Below are 16,398 nucleotides of genomic sequence, written 5' to 3'. Positions count from 1 at the left end.
TTAAATTTGTAGTTGTCTTATTTGAGGTAGATGTTGTCTTAGCTCAAGTGTGGTAGATTACATTGGTATTTATAGACTCATAAATTATTTTAAAAAAATGTTAGTTATAACTTATGTGAAATCTTCTAGATTTTTATTTGTGTAGAATATTTTCGATTTTTCTTCTTTTTATCTTAAGCTTTTCTACAATATTCTAAAATTTGTATTACATTTGAGTTCTTTTATCTTAAGAGTTTTTACATTCTTCCAGAATTTGCATTATACTTTAATACTCTTCCTTGATGCAAATTTGGTAACTCCTCCAAGAATCGGGCATTAATTTAAATCTTGGTCTTGGTAATGGCTTCATAAAAATATCTGCAATTTGGTTTTTTGTTAGACATTACTCGAGTCGAATTTGTTTAGTTGCCTCTTCATCTCGAATGAAGTGATATTTGGTCCATCTTATGGTTCACCCATCTCTTCAAATATTCTTCGTAGCCATATTGCTTGACTGCTTCCGCTGATAATTGTGCCACGGTTGCTAAATCATCTTTTTGAAGCTTCTTGTTTACCATACCAACGAAGTGGCAACATTTTTACCATCATTCATCTTGAACTTCTTTAGTAAAATTTAATAGATTTATTTTGAGAAATAAATCACTACAAAAATTCTTGAAATAACCGACGAAATTTTATCGACAGGAATATATCTGTCAGTAAATTTGTATTATCTGTGGCTTTTACTAATGAATTTTGAAATTTTTTTATTGTTTACCAACGAAAAATCCATAGCTAGAATACATCGATAATACATATTTCACTTACCGACAAAGAAATCTGTCAGTAATGGGATATGCATTACCCAAGGAAAAATTCATCGATAAAAAAAAGCGGGAACTTTTCCACCACTCTTTCACTTATCAATAGAAAAATATGTTGCTAATGCATCTTTTACTTATCGACAAAAAAAAAATTGCTGATAAATTTCATTGGTAATGCATATTTCACTTATCGACGAAAAAATTCATCAATAAAATTTGTCGCTAATTCAAATATACATTACCGACAAATAATTTCGTCGATAAATTCGTCAATAAGTGAAATATACATTACCGACAGAAAATCCATCTGTAAATCCATTGGGAAAACGAGTAAAAATTTTCTCGCCCATTTTTTCTCTCTGTCTGCGAGACATACAAGTTAAATTTTCGCGAGGCAACCTCCTTCTTCTCCTACTTCCCCATCTCACCATCGCAGCTACAAGCCTAGCTGCGTCCACCTCCTTTCAATCAGGCTCCCGTGTCTGTCTCTACTGATGACATTGCGTTTGAGGTCTTCCACTCCATTTTTTTCTTCTCTAGCATGTGTAGGGAATGGGCATTGCCTCCATTCTTCCTCTTTCACGAAACTATGCAACGACACTGCCACCACTACACAACACCGTCGTTATCTTATCTATGTACAGTCAAAGCCAACGTTTGTCACTTCCCTTATGATCAAAGACGCACCTTACATTGTTTGGCATGAGCGATATTTTTTTAATGTGTTCTTTTGTCTGGATGGATAAAAATAAAAGAAAGAAAAATAAGTAGAATGAGGAAGAAGGTGAATCAGATCGCGATATTTACCAATAAATTTATAGATGGGATTTTTTGTCGGTAATTATTGAAAGATTTATCGACAATACTTTTACCGAAGAATTTTTGACCATTGATAAAGCTTCGGTAATTTTAATTTATCGATGAATTTTATTCATTACCGGTGGATTTTGACTATCGGTAATATCAAGTTTTGTTGTAGTGAATATACCTTCTTTTTGTTGTTTCACCTCTATAGCAAGGAAATAGTTCATCAATCCAAGGTCGAACATCTCAAATGTCTTCATCATGTCTTCGTTAAATTCTTTCATCATCTCCATATTATTTTATGTTTAGATAAGTTCATCAACATATAAGGAGACAATGAGATGATACTAACCTTCTGTCTTAATATAGTGTTGACAACTTACAGTCGCATTTACTTCACAACCAAATGGTGTGTCAAAGAGAAAGAATCGCATAATCATGAAGATGACAAGATCAATGCTAGGAGAGAAAAGTATGCCTAACACTTTTTGGGATGAAGCAATCTAAACTACAATTGATATTCTAAATAAATGTCTAATTAAGGCAGTCCAAGACAAGACTCCTAGTGATGTTTGGAGTGGAAGAAAATCATCATCTAAACACTTACGAGTATTTGGATCTATCTGCTACATACATGTTCCTAACCAAAAGAGGCACAAGCTTGAAGAGAAGACTATACGAGGAATATTCTTGGGATATAACACACAGTCAAAAGGCTATCGAGTCTACAACCTACAAACAAAAAAGCTCATCATTAGTCGAGATGTTGAAGTTGATGAAAATGATTCTTGGAATTGGGAGTTAAAAACAACATTTTACTTCTACTGCAACAATCTCAAGAAGAACTTAAGAAGAGGCAGAAAATTCAGGTATTCTTTCTCCACCTCCACAACAACAAGATTCTTCACCTGGATCCAGTCCATGACGAATAAGATATTTGGTACACATATATTTAACTTACAATTTGACCATAATTGAGCCTAATTGTCACGAAGAAGCACCAATGCAAGAAGTATGGGTTAAGGCTACAGAAGAAGAGATTAAAATAATCGAGAAGACTAACATTTGTGAACTTGTAAATTGCCCTTATGGAAAAGACATCATAGAAGTGAAATGGATATATAAAACAACACTTAACCTTGATGGAAAATACAAAAGCACAAGGCAAGATTGGTCGTTAAAGGCTACTCATAACAACTAAGAATGAACAACAATGTTACATTTGCTCCAGTTGCTCGCTTAGATACAATTAGAGTTTTAATAGCTCTTGCAACACAGAAATGATGGAACATCTATCAATTGGATGTCAAATCGAAATATTTATCTTTCAATTGAAATATATTGAAGATTTACTAAAGAAGTTCAAGATGAATGATTGTAAATCGATTGCTAATTCGTTGGTCGTAAATGAGAAGTTCAAAAAGATGATGGAGCACAAGAGGCAAATGCATCACGCTACAGGTGTTTAATTGTAAATCTCATGTATCTCACAACCATACAGCCATAAATTATGTATGCTACAAGTCTTCTATCAAGATTCATGCAAAAGCGAAGTCAAATTCATTATGGAGTAGGGAAAATAATTTTAAGATTTCTACAAGGTACAAATAAGTTTAGTATATCGTACAAAACCATGACTAACTCAAGAATGATTGACTACATAAATAGTGATTGGGTAGGATCAATGGATGACATGAAGAGTGTGTCAGGATACGGTTTCTCACTAGGATTATGTATTTTATCTTGGGCATTAAAGAAGCAAGCAATCGTGGCACAATCCACAACAGTAGTAGAGTATGTAGCAGTTGTTGAAACCACGAGTCGAGCAATATGGCTGTGAAGAATACTTGAATAAATGGGTGCACCACAAGATGGACCGATTATTATCTATTGGAACAATAAATCGACAACAACAATAGCAAAAAATCTAGTCCATCATCAAAGAACAAAACACATAGCCATTAAATACCACTTCATTAAGAGACAACTAAACAAATTCGACTCGAGTACTGCCCAACAGAAGACCAAATTGCAGATATTTTTACTAATGCATTACCACGACCAAGATTTGAACTATTACGCATTATGCTTTGAGTTATCGAATTTGCATTAAGGAGGAGTATTAAAGTGTAATGCAAATTCTAGAACAATATAGAAAATCCTAAGATAGAAGTGTTGGAAGTCTCACATCGACTAGAGATAAGGCCAATTTATAATATATAAGTGGGGTGCAGACCTCACCTTACAAGCCGGTTTTGTGGGGTTGTGTTAGGCCTAAAACCCATTTCTAACATGGTATCAGAGTTATGGTTAAAGTTTATCCTAGCGATATTTGTTGGGCATATTGTTCCACCCACTATTGGACCGTTATCAGACCACCCATTAATATCTAGTCTCACGCTCGAGATGTATATACCTCGACGTGAGGGGGTTGTGTTGGAAGTCCCACATCAACTAGAGATAAGGTCAATTTATAATATATAAGTGGGGTGCAGACCTCACCTTGCAAACCGGTTTTGTGGGGTTGAGTTAGGCCTAAAACCCATTGCTAACAAAAAGTACTAAAATGTAATAACAGTTCTAGAATATTGTAGAAAAGACTAAGATAGGAAGAAAAAATTAAGAACATTTTACATAGGTAAAAAAAGCTAGGACATTTCACATAAGTTGTGGCTAGCATGTTATAGAATAAACTTTGGGTTTATCAATACTCATGTACTTTATCATTTGATGCAAGACAACATCTACCACCACAAAACACAACTACAAAATTAAATATATTTGTAGTATTTAGGTTTAAGGTTCAAGAATACATAATAATATTATTTTAAAAAAATGATTTCTAGAAAATAATTTTACGCTTTTTAATTTTAAGGAAATGTCAAAATAAAATTTAAAAAGTATTTTAAAAAAATTCCAATTGATTGACAAAACTGTAAGTTTAGAAGCTGATTTTGTTCGAGTTTTCCCGTAATTGATCCATTCAATTGGAGATCGGATTTGTAAGTCTAATGGAGCAAATACTATAGAAAAATTCGATTGGAGATTGAGTCTGTAATTCTAAAAGGCCAAACACTAAATGAGTTAATAGATTTTTCCGATTCAACTGCTTGGTCTATTTCTCAAAACAAATCTACTTGTTATCACTCCATTGTCCTTTTAATACATTTTTTTTTTCATTTTGTTCAGAAAACATTTAGCCCTCTTTTATTCTTATTTTTATCTTTTTATATCTTAGATAATTGGCACCTATTATACAAATTAATACATAAATAAATAAGCATTACCAAAATTTGACTTAAGTATTCATTCAACTCCCAGTCATCTTAATCAAATATCAAGCATATGAAACTTTTCGATTATCCTGACATTGAGTTTCTTGTCTTGTAAGGATTTTTTCAACTACTCAAAGTTTATGATTCTTCATGATTATCTTGGAATGATGCGAGTTCAACACACAAAACCTACTATATCAGACCACTTTTTTGGAAGTTTTACGAAGCTGGAATTTGATATAACGTGGAATAGATCCTTCGCAATTCCGTCTCATATACTTCCTTACTTGAAGAACTTAAAAGAATTGAATGTGCATAGCTGTGATGTAGTGCAAGTAATATTTGATACGGATGAGATTGAGGTTGAGACAAAGGGAATAATCTTTGGTTTGAAAAAGCTTACTTTAAAACACTTGTCAAATTTAAAATGCATATGGAAAGAAAATTTACAAGGAATTGTCAGCTTTTCCAATTTGAAACAAGTGAATGTTGACGGTTGTGGAAGCCTAGTAACAGTGTTCCCTTTATCACTTGCCAAACATCTTGGGAAGTTGAAGATACTTGATATACAGGAGTGTGAGAAAATGGTAGAAATAGTTGGAAGGGAAGATGAAATGGAACATGGAACAACAATTATGTTTGAATTCCCTTGTTTGTCATATCTAAATCTTGAAAAGATGCCACTGTTGAGTTGCTTTTACCCTAAAAAGCATGATCTAGAATGTCCCTTGTTAGATCACTTATATGTGGAATGTTGTCCTAAGTTGAAGGTATTCAGATCAAGCTTTGATGATGATAGTAAAAAAGAAGTTTTAGAGGCTCCAACTAACTTTTTACAACAACCTTTGTTCTCGATTGAAAAGGTAAAGAAGCATCATAATTTAACCTTTTGGGTTTCCTTTTCTTTTCATTGATATAATTTTGTCTTATAGTATCAAACTAACATCAACACATCGTCTTTTGAATTTGTTTGACTTCAATTGTTAGGTTTCTCCCAAACTGGAGGGACTGACACTCAATGAGGAAAGCATTAAGCTAATGAGCGATGCACGTTTGTCACAAGACCTTCTCTGTAAATTAGAATCTCTTATACTATCCTTTGAGGATGATAACAATGAGAAAGATAGTTTGCCTTTTGATTTCTTACACAAGCTACCCAATTTAGAATGGCTTACAGTACAGAAATGCTTTGGTCTGAAGGAGATATTTCCCTCTCAAAAGCTTCAAGTTCACGACAAAGTACTTGCTGGATTGAAACGTTTATTTTTGTTGGAATTAAGTGAGTTAGAGTGTATAGGTTTAGAGCACCCGTGGGTACAACCATTCATCAATCTTACAAAGTTATCTGTGAAGCTCTGTGAAAAGGTGGAATATTTATTCACATTCTCAACACTCAAAAGTTTGGTGAAACTTGAGACTGTAAAAATACAGAAGTGTGACTCAATCAAAGAAATTGTGAAAAAAGACGATGAAGATGATTGTGATGAGATAGTATTTATACGGCTCAGATCAATTGAGCTGAATTCCTTGCCAAAGCTTATAAGCTTTTATTCAGGGAATGCCACTTTGCAATGCTCATATTTGAAAAACGTGATGGTAGCTGAATGTCCCAATATGATAACTTTCTCTCAAGGATTCATTAAAGTGCCAACCTTTTTGAAGATTCAAACATCAAAAGATTCTGATTCAACATTTGACGGCGATCTTAACACAACGATCCAAAAGTTGTTTCACAATCAGGTAAGAACTCATTAATATCCTAATTCCATTGCTATTTTTTTTTTTTTGTATATTTCACTAATATTTTTCTAATAGAATGATGTTATATATCCAAAGTCATTTCTTCACTCATGTCCGTTATTTCGATGCAATCTGTCATTTTGCAATACTGAATGAATTTCAGATATAATAAAGTGTGTGTTGTTACTTAATATATATAAGAAGAGAGAAAAAACGAAAAAGAAAGGAAGGTAATTGAAATGGAAAGTACTTTTTCAATACAATATCAAAACTTTCATAGTAAATTGAGTAAGATCTCATTACAATCTTTGTCCGACGAACAATCCCAGGTTCTCTATAAAATCTTTTATTTTAAAAAAAACCTGAATCTTTTATATAAAGTTTTTCCTATCAACTCACCTTTTTTCGTATATTCAGGTAATCCATGAGTCATGATGACAGTAATGAGCGTTTGGAGTTCTTCTTCCTCTACCATTTGGTAAGTATATTTCTGCATGTCAACCATACTGCAAATTCACTTCCATTTAAATCTTAATAGTGTTTGATATTTTATATACAACACTAGAAATTGAAACTAATGACTAAATAAAACAGAATAGAAATATTAGTCGCATTCAACGATTCATAAAGATCAAAACTGCCAATGTTATATTTTACATAATATATATCTTGCAAAGATACAATTGCATTTTACATGTCCAAGTTGGAGAGCAGTTACCAATTAATGCCACACCCAAAATTATATATTTTCTTTGGTTGTATACATAAATTTGAAAAGAGCAGTTATATTCTTTTAGGTATAACTATATTCTTAATTCTATTATTATGACTGTGTGAGATTTTTTTTTTTCAAATTTAATTGCAGTTATATATCAAAACTAATGCAATAAAAATTGTTCACTATAAACTTTTGTATCTCGAAACTCTTAAATTCTCTCTTTCTTTTTATTTCAACACCACCAAATGATTAATCTTTTAAAATTATTTTCTATCGAAAATTCATTAATTACAAGACTATATTTTACCAAAATTAACAACTTATATGTTTCTTTGTGCTCTTTGAAACCTTCCATTTGTACATATCTTTAAAAGTCATATTCATTATATTGTTAAATTACTTTTGTCTCAAATATATCATAAACATTCCATTCTTTAATGAACTTAATTAGAAATGTTTATATGGAGACGGAGAAAAAAAGAGTGCAAAACACTAAAAAAAAAGTTTATTGCCTACAATAAAAATATATTGGTAAGGACAAATTTTTGTAGATAAGAAATTAATATTACGGATTATTTATGAAAAGAATCGTAGGTAAAATAACTGTAAATAATATTACTTATAGAATTCTTTGTCGATAATTATTTACGAATTTTGAAACACTTTAATTAACTCTAAAAAAAATAGTGTAAAAGTCTCCTATCTTTTGAAGGAAAGCAATTTTGAGGCATAGAAATAATGGAATGGATATGGCATGATTTCATCGACATAAGCAAGTATAAAGAGAGTAGAATAGTCCAAAAGCCGTTAAAGTTTGATTGAGTTTATTAAACCATGATCTTTGGACATTGTTTTATTCCATGAAGTTTACAGACAAGTTAGGATCATGAGAGAAAAAAACCATGTGGTTGTTGTATGTGAGCATCTTCTTGTAAAATACCATGAATAAAAGCATTATTTATAACAAGTTGATGAATAGGCCATTTAGCTGAAACAACATATAGGTGAGAACAACTCTAATAATAGAAGGCTTTGTCATAGGACTAAAAGTTTTATTAAAATCCAAACCTGATATTTGATTATATCCTTTTGGAACTCCATTACCAAAATAGAGAATTAAACTGCACCAAGACGACCCCTATATACAAGGATTAAACCCAAGATAGCACGCTCTAACCTAAAACAATCTTAGCTTTCTTCCTCTTCCAATGTTCACAGTTCTTTTGACACCTTCTCCTAGCTCACACCTCTTGTGCTCAAGCCACATCTAGTGCATGGGTAAAACAACCAAAGCAAGGAAAACAAATAGTCTTTCTAATATATACATTGGGAAGGTTCGGACCCTTGCCTTTAAAGCACACACACCACAACCACCATGCTACAAGTGTTTCTTTGACTATTGCACGAAAAAAACACATAAATTATACGAATAGCAATTAAGATACACATAATAAAACACTTAATTAAATCATTTTTCTAGCAAGATTGGACCACAAGACCATTACGCAACAAACAACTCTCACCAATTAAGCTACACAACAATTATGAAAACATGCTCTTTCATTAAATACAAATAAACCAAGACACAATATTTTATTTACACTCTACAATTTCCCACGTCTTACACCTAGCATTCAAAAGCCCACAAGAAAACTGATTGGGCCACAACTTATTACTAGCTTCCACTCAATCTTAAGCTAGTTAGATAAGATGACTCATCAATTCATCCAACAACAAGCATAAATCAATTAACAAACATATTGAATGAAAACATAAATAAATATTCAAGAAGTATAAGTACAAAGAGTTTTAGATTAATTACATCCAACTTTAACACGAGAGAGTTCAACTAATCATAGAATATTGCAATCCCAACAACATCTAAACATAAGAATTATAATGAAAGCATCTCCTTTGAGCCTTACAGACCCATTCCTACTCTATTACTATATTTATAACTATCTAGGTTGGCTTGAGCCACAACTTTTAGCGCTTAAGCCGTAGAGGATTTAATCTAGATCTTTTCAAACTACCTTTCTATAGCTTCAACTGAACATTTTTTTGCTCAAGCCATAAAAGTGATGTTTTAGATCCTTCCAAAGGTGGTTTGCTTGAGGTTTTCCTCCAAGGTGAGTTTCCTCTGTAGCTCAAGCCTCGTGCTTTCGTGACTGTTGTTGTGAGGTTTTCAACTAAGGTAGGTTTCCTCCATGGCTTAAGTTGTGTGTTCTTATGTTGTTGTTCTTGGGATTACTTCTAGGTGAAGAACTCTTCATGGATTAAGCCATAGGTCAAGGCTTAAGTTTTCCTTCCAATGTAGGTTTTCTTTGTGTGCCTTAAGCCCCAAATGTAGCATTGTAGTTGTGCTGAACTAGTTTGCTGTAAAATGCCTTAATTTCCTCTATTTTTTTTTCATTTTTACACTTTTACTCTCTATTTCACATCAAGAACTATAAAACAAATTAAATAGGGGTGAATTAAGCATATTGTAACAAAATCAAAATAAGATAAATGTCAAAATTATCTTAAAATTCAATTAAATTGAGCACTTATTAGATGCATATATAATAACATAATATGTTTGAAGTTTGTTCCTATGAAAATAGAAAGAGATTAGGTATGGGGTTAATCACCTTCTGTTGAAACAACATAGAGGGTAGTCTATTTATAATGAAAATATGGGTTAAGCCCAAATATATACAATTAGGTTTACACATTTCTAACATTTCTCATCAAGCTTGTACATATAAATTATGTGTAAAGCTTGTTACAAATATGATGAATTCTAGGTCTCGTAAAGGCTTGGTAAAAGTATCTACTAACTCATCACTCAAGTTAACAAACGTAGTCTTGGTGTCTTCTGATACAATCTTTTCTCAAGTAAAATGAAAATCTACCTCCATATGCTTGGTCATTTCATGAAAGACAAAATTAGAGTTAATATGAAGAACAACTTGATTATCACGTATAAGTGTCATTTGAGTTACATCTCCAAATTGAACTTCTTCAAGTAACTGTTTAAGGCAAACTAGTTCACAAGTGGTTGAGGCATGCTCTATATTCTTCTTCTGCATTAGATATTGCCACTACATTTTGTTTCTTGCTTTTCCAAGAGATAAAGTTACCTCCAATAGAAACACAATACACCGAAGTGGATCTTCTATCAGATGAAGATTCTGCCTAGTCAACATCTTAATAACAAACAACTTTAGCATGATTACTATGATTGTATAGCAAACCTTTTCCAGGAGATTTAATATACTTTAATATATGGATGGCTACATTCCAATGATCTGCATATGGGGAATTGAGAAATTGACTCACCACATTGACTACAAAGGAAATATTAGGACGAGTAACAGTAAGACAGTTTAACTTTCCAAGTAATCTTTTGTACTGTTCCGGATTTGAGAAAGGCTTCCCTTGATTAGGTAGAAGTTTGGTATTGGGATCCATGGATGTGTTAGCTGATTTTGAGTTCGTTAATCAGTTTTCTAAAAAATGTCCAATGCATACTTTCTTTGAAATATAACAATACCATTATTGGATTGTGCTACCTCAACCCCCCAAGAAATATCCAAGTTTGACAAGATCTATGGTCTGAAAGTGGTGACAAAGGTGTTGTTTCATCCAGGAGATGTCATGGTTGTCACTCCTTGTAAGGACAATATCATCATCATATACTATTAAATAGATGCACCCAATACTAGAGTGACGATAAAAGATTGAATGATCTACCTCACTATGAGTCATATCAAACTATTCAACAACACTGCTAAATTTTTCAAACCAAGCTATAGAAGACTATTTTACACCATATAAAGATTTGCAAAGATCACATACCAATCCAGAAGATTCTCCCTGAGGAACAAAATTTGGAGGTTGCTCCATATAAATTTTTTCTTGCAAATCATCATTAAGTAAAGCATTTTTTACATCCAATTTGTAAAGAGGCCAGTGTCAAAGAAGAGATGAATATAAATAAGCAAAATAAAGCCATCTTTGGCATTAAGGAAAAAGTATCAACAGTACATTAGGACCCACTTTGATAGCAAAGACCCATCTACAACCAACAATAGATTTCATATGGTAGTGAGGTGAGTTCTCGAGTTCCACTACTCTAAAAAGCATTAATCTTATCAAACATGGCCTGATGCCAACTAGACTAGGCTAAGGCATTCCCTACAGTTTTAGGAATGGACACAGTACAAATAGAGAAAAGGCATGTATAAAAAGATGGAGATAATCTACGATAAATCAAAGTAGTGTAATGAGGAGATGGATTACGTACGGAGGCTAACTAGAAGTGAAAACTCAGTTGGTATAGCCGGAGGAGATGGAGGATTGGGCACTACATGTGATTCAACCTATTGAGGGAGGCAGGACGGAAACGTCGACTATACACCTGAAAAGTTGGTGGAGGTGTAGGCTGGGAAGGTGAACTAATACATAACAAGGAGGAGCACATATAACAGGAATATTGAATATGATAGATGGAGACACACAAGGAATATACAAAGACACAGACATAGGGAAAGATACTTAAAATAAAGATAAGACTCATTGAAAGAAATAGTGACCAAGTGAAGGAGAAAAACATTTATATATTTTATGTGATCTAGTGAAACCTGAAAAGACATATTTATATGTGACTGAGGAGATAGTTTATCAAGAATAGGACTCAAATTATGAACAAGACAAGTGGATCCAAAAGCCTTAAGAGGTAAGGAATTAAGAGGTTCATGAGGAAACAAAATGGAATGAGCGATTTTATTATTTATCACTGAAGATGGTATGCGATTAATAAGATAACATGCAACGAGAACAACATCATCCAAAAAAGACTGTGGGACATCAACATGAATTAAAAATTAAAATTTTACAAGTGGTTTCAATAAAATGCCTATTCTTCCACTTAGCCACCCCATTTTGTTGAGGTGTATAAACACAAGAGGTTTGATGCAGAATGTCATTAGAACCCATAAAAATTTTAAATGAATGAGAATGATACTCACCGCCATTATCACTATGCAATGTTTGAATAGAAATCCCAAATTGATTTCGAACTTCGTTGTAAAAGGATTGAAAGATAAAAAAAGCTTCAGAACGATTTTTCATTAAGAATAAGTACGTCGCGAGTAATTCAATAAAAGTAACAAAGTAATGAAATCTTAAATTAGACTTAACATAACTTGGTCCCTAAATATTAGAGTGAACTAAGATAAACAGAGATGAAACACGTTGTAAGACTCTATGAGAAAATGAACTATGACTTTGTTTCCCTAATTTACAAGACTCACATGACAAACTAGATAACTTTGACAAACTCGAAACAAGTTGCTAACATGTGTAGAGGCTCGTAGGTGATAAAGACCTTGAGACTCAAATTCGATGCCAATCATCTATCCCGAACTCTGGTCTTGTAAAGAAATAAGATCTTTAGTAAAAGACATAACACAATCAAGGGAACAACTGAGACAACTGATGGATAATACCGAACTCTGGTCTTGTAAAGAAATAAGATCTTTGGTAAAAGACATAACACAATCAAGGGAACAACTGAGACAACTGATGGATAATAAGTTAAATGGAGACTCGAGAACATAAAGAACATTATAATAGATAAAGAACAAAAAAGATTAATAGAACCAACACCATGGGAGGAGACCCTAGATCCATCATCCAAGGTAAATGAAGGTAAATAACATGTAGAAGATTGAGAAGAAAACAAAGATTTGTTACCCATAATATGATCGGTGGCACCTGAATCAAGAATCCAAGGTCCATGAGTGAGGCTAACAAAAGATATCTATGTGTGCAACAAATGAAGTTGAACTAGGATTCTAGTAATTCTCATACCATTTGAGAAATTCATTGAATATAGTAGAAGGGCCTACCGTATTAGATGATGTGGGTTTCACATTTGATGATGGTGAAGGATGGTCAATTTGTCAAATGCAGCAGAGCAAGGAGGATAACCATGTAAGGCATAACACCAATCAATCTTGTGACCAAGTTTATGACAATACTCACACTTGTGACGCCTTTACCTAGCTTGTGAGAAGGGTTGTGCTAACCTCATTGAGATGCCAAAGTAGAGGGATTATTAGCGGAATCTGGTATAAATCATCAATCTAATTAATTGGTATGTGTAAGAGGGTGGAAAAAGTAGAAGCAAAATTTGGAACAATAAGAGACCACAAAATATGATCTCGTACATGAGAATAGTAGAAGTTGGACTAGTAGCTCATTAAATTCACGAAGAAGAAAATGAAATTTTCCCAGATATTTAACCATGGAGCCATGATGCAAAGGAGCTACAACGTTAAAAAGATCGTGACAAATATCTTAAATACGTTGAGTGTCATTAGTATATAATAATTTCGCTTTTGAACATGTTTTGTATATATAAAACAATTGTTTTAAAGATGATTGAATGGTGGATTTGATAACAATGCATAATTAAGCACCAATTTTCAATCAACGGAAAGCATCACTCGGAGCAATAGAAGCCACATTTTAAGTAAGATGTTCAACATGCCCCTGAGTTTTAAGTCAAAGCCTAATGTTTGATGAACAAGTTGCATAATTATTCGCATCTAATATGTGAATGGAGAGATGCACGTTAACATAATTAGTATATAGGGATGGATCAGAGACCGTGGAAAGCGCCAGAACTAGCATAATTCAAAGATGAGGTCATAAATGAGGAGCGGAAAAAGAAACCTAAAAGTCCAAAGTGCTCTAATCAAAGTCGCAAGCATAGATCCATAACAAGGAAAAGGAGGCGAGTTTGACGGTGGTGGTCACTACTGGAGACAATGAATGATGTGTCACCAGCATAAAGAGACAACATGCACATAAGGATGAATGATCTTGTTTGTCATATTCAACGTGTGCGGGATTTAGAGAAATGGTTGTGGCATGGTTGTCGCATTATCAGAGGACACGGATTTTGGAGGAGCCACATATCCAACCAAGAACTTCATCAATTTGAGTCCCCGAATGGTGGTAAGAACTTATTGCCAAAGAAGAAAATTGTCATCATCAAGTTTTAGAGAAATTGGGTTATCTAAAGTTTGCGGAAGAAAATTGGAAGAGGAAGGAGATGAATCAGAGTTGATAGCGGCGGAAATTCATGGAGAAATTTTTTTGCTCTAAATACCATATAAGGAGAAAGAGATAAAAGGGTGCAAAAGGAAGAAAATAATTATTCTATTATTATTGATTAATAACACACAGAGAGAGCAGTCATATAAAGAAGAATATAACTGATAAAACAATTATCAATTATACAAACAGATTAACCTATGTAACAATGCTCATAAACCAACCGAGTTTTTATAATAACTAGTTTAAAATAACCAAAAGATATAAGTATGATTAATTTCGTTACATGAAAAGTAAAGTATGGAGACCCGTGTGTTATTTGTTTCTCTTAATTGTCTCTCTTATTTAATAATTGGAGACACATTAAAACATAAGATCGGACTTTCAAATACTTAGGATTTCATTTGAACAACTACACATGGATCACTGTAAATATAAGAAATACAGTAAGAGTATGCTGTTTACCACATACCTTTTCAAAGCTATTTACAATAAGGGGCTGTATGCTTCCATCAGAATAGTTGAATATAATTCTCATTTCTTGTCATTGCATTAATTTGATTACTTTATTGGAAACAAATTAGTTAAACTTCTGTACATATAATTGTGCTTTTATTTATTTATTTATTTGTTAGGTTAGCTGTGATTTCCGCATTGCAATATCAGAGGCAGAGGGAACAATGATGATACAAGTATCATGAACAAAAGTTTATTCTAAGTCTGTTTTTTATTGTTTGTAATGCTTGAAATACAAATAAGGTGGACCTACATGGCCATTATTGTATGGGATTAAGTTAGTTATATTATGTATGCATGTTAGTCCTCAACTTAAAATACTTTGAAGATTGAACTTTGTAACAATGTCATGCCTGCCACACCTTAATAACGTGTTTGAATTGAGACTTTAAGATCATCCATTATTTACTGCTTTAGGAATTTGCTACCCCTGTTATTTTTAAGTTTTATATTCTTTGTATATTCTGGGGGGCATGGCTTTGGAAGTGGTGGGCAGGGATATAGTTGTATTTCATCACACAGAGACGTATCTCTATCAGGTTTCAAATAGACCTGCGTGAGGGTGACTGCGAGTAAAATGTTAGGAAAAGGCAATGTACTTATCATAATTTTATTCGCTGTTGATAAAAAAACATGAGCTCTAATGGGGTGTCTTTTAGGATGATAATGTCAAATGGGTTCTGTGAGAGTGTATGTTCTATGATATCTGTCATTTATTTTCGTAATGCCTTTTGTTTAAGGGCGTAGAATGGACTACCAAAAATACGTTAGTTTTTGGATATGTGCTACTCCTTGTTATCAAACATATCGGAATGCTAAAGGGAGAATTAGTGTAGGGGTGAGCCAATTTACATCAGCTGCTACATACAGCTTTCCAATATCAAGAAAACATGTGAGAAAATTTTGTGGCATTTACACTTTTTCTCTTAATAAAACTACAATTTGGCAGGGTTTCTGTGGTTTGTTTCGATTCTTTTGGTGCTAAAAACCGTGTGTTCAAAAACAAAAGAAAAAGGATAAATATATTTGTGATGATTCCTAAGCTTGGATACAAAATTAAAATTTTAGTGTCTTAAACTTTAATCAGTTTGGTTTGCAAATTTTAAAATTAAATAGAAATATTTCTTCTACCACAACTACATTTATTTTTATTTTTTTATTTTTTGCAAATCAAATTATTTCAAGTTGGAGTTTGAGCTTTTTACATGTAAGAAAAAATAAAAAGTAATCTCATTGGGTCATTTTTAAGTTTTGTGACCAAAATACATTAATGTTTAGGACGTAGACAATTTTTTTTTTATCAAAGTTTAGAAACTAAAAGCATATCTAATCCAAAAAAAATAATTTAATCCAATACAATTTGATTTTAGATTGGATTAGATTGAATGGTTTGATTAGTAAGATGAGTTATTCATAATTTCTTTAAATACCTATA

The 16,398-nt window shown here is 32.8% G+C and overlaps 1 protein-coding gene across 4 annotated transcripts in view; it reads left to right on the top strand.

Annotated features, from left to right (window-relative positions):
• The window catches only part of LOC106758545, a 28,722-nt gene extending 13,149 nt beyond the window's left edge, over positions 1-15,573 (top strand). For 2 of the 4 annotated variants that reach the window (XM_022779889.1, XM_014641461.2), the window contains exons 9-12: positions 4,999-5,745; positions 5,870-6,622; positions 7,040-7,100; positions 15,083-15,573. In XM_022779889.1, the coding sequence (XP_022635610.1) occupies positions 4,999-5,745; positions 5,870-6,622; positions 7,040-7,057 (1,518 nt within the window). In that variant the 3' untranslated portion in view covers positions 7,058-7,100; positions 15,083-15,573. Of the gene's footprint in view, positions 1-1,976; positions 2,376-4,998; positions 5,746-5,869; positions 6,623-7,039; positions 7,101-15,082 lie in introns of those variants that run through there. The other 2 variants (XM_022779888.1, XM_022779890.1) reach the window with 2 other exon arrangements.
• Positions 15,574-16,398: the final 825 nt, after the last annotated feature.

Source organism: Vigna radiata, chromosome 4 (genome assembly GCF_000741045.1).
Source record: "Vigna radiata var. radiata cultivar VC1973A chromosome 4, Vradiata_ver6, whole genome shotgun sequence".
Lineage (NCBI taxonomy): Eukaryota > Viridiplantae > Streptophyta > Magnoliopsida > Fabales > Fabaceae > Vigna > Vigna radiata.
This window is presented reverse-complemented; position numbering and strand designations above follow the sequence as displayed.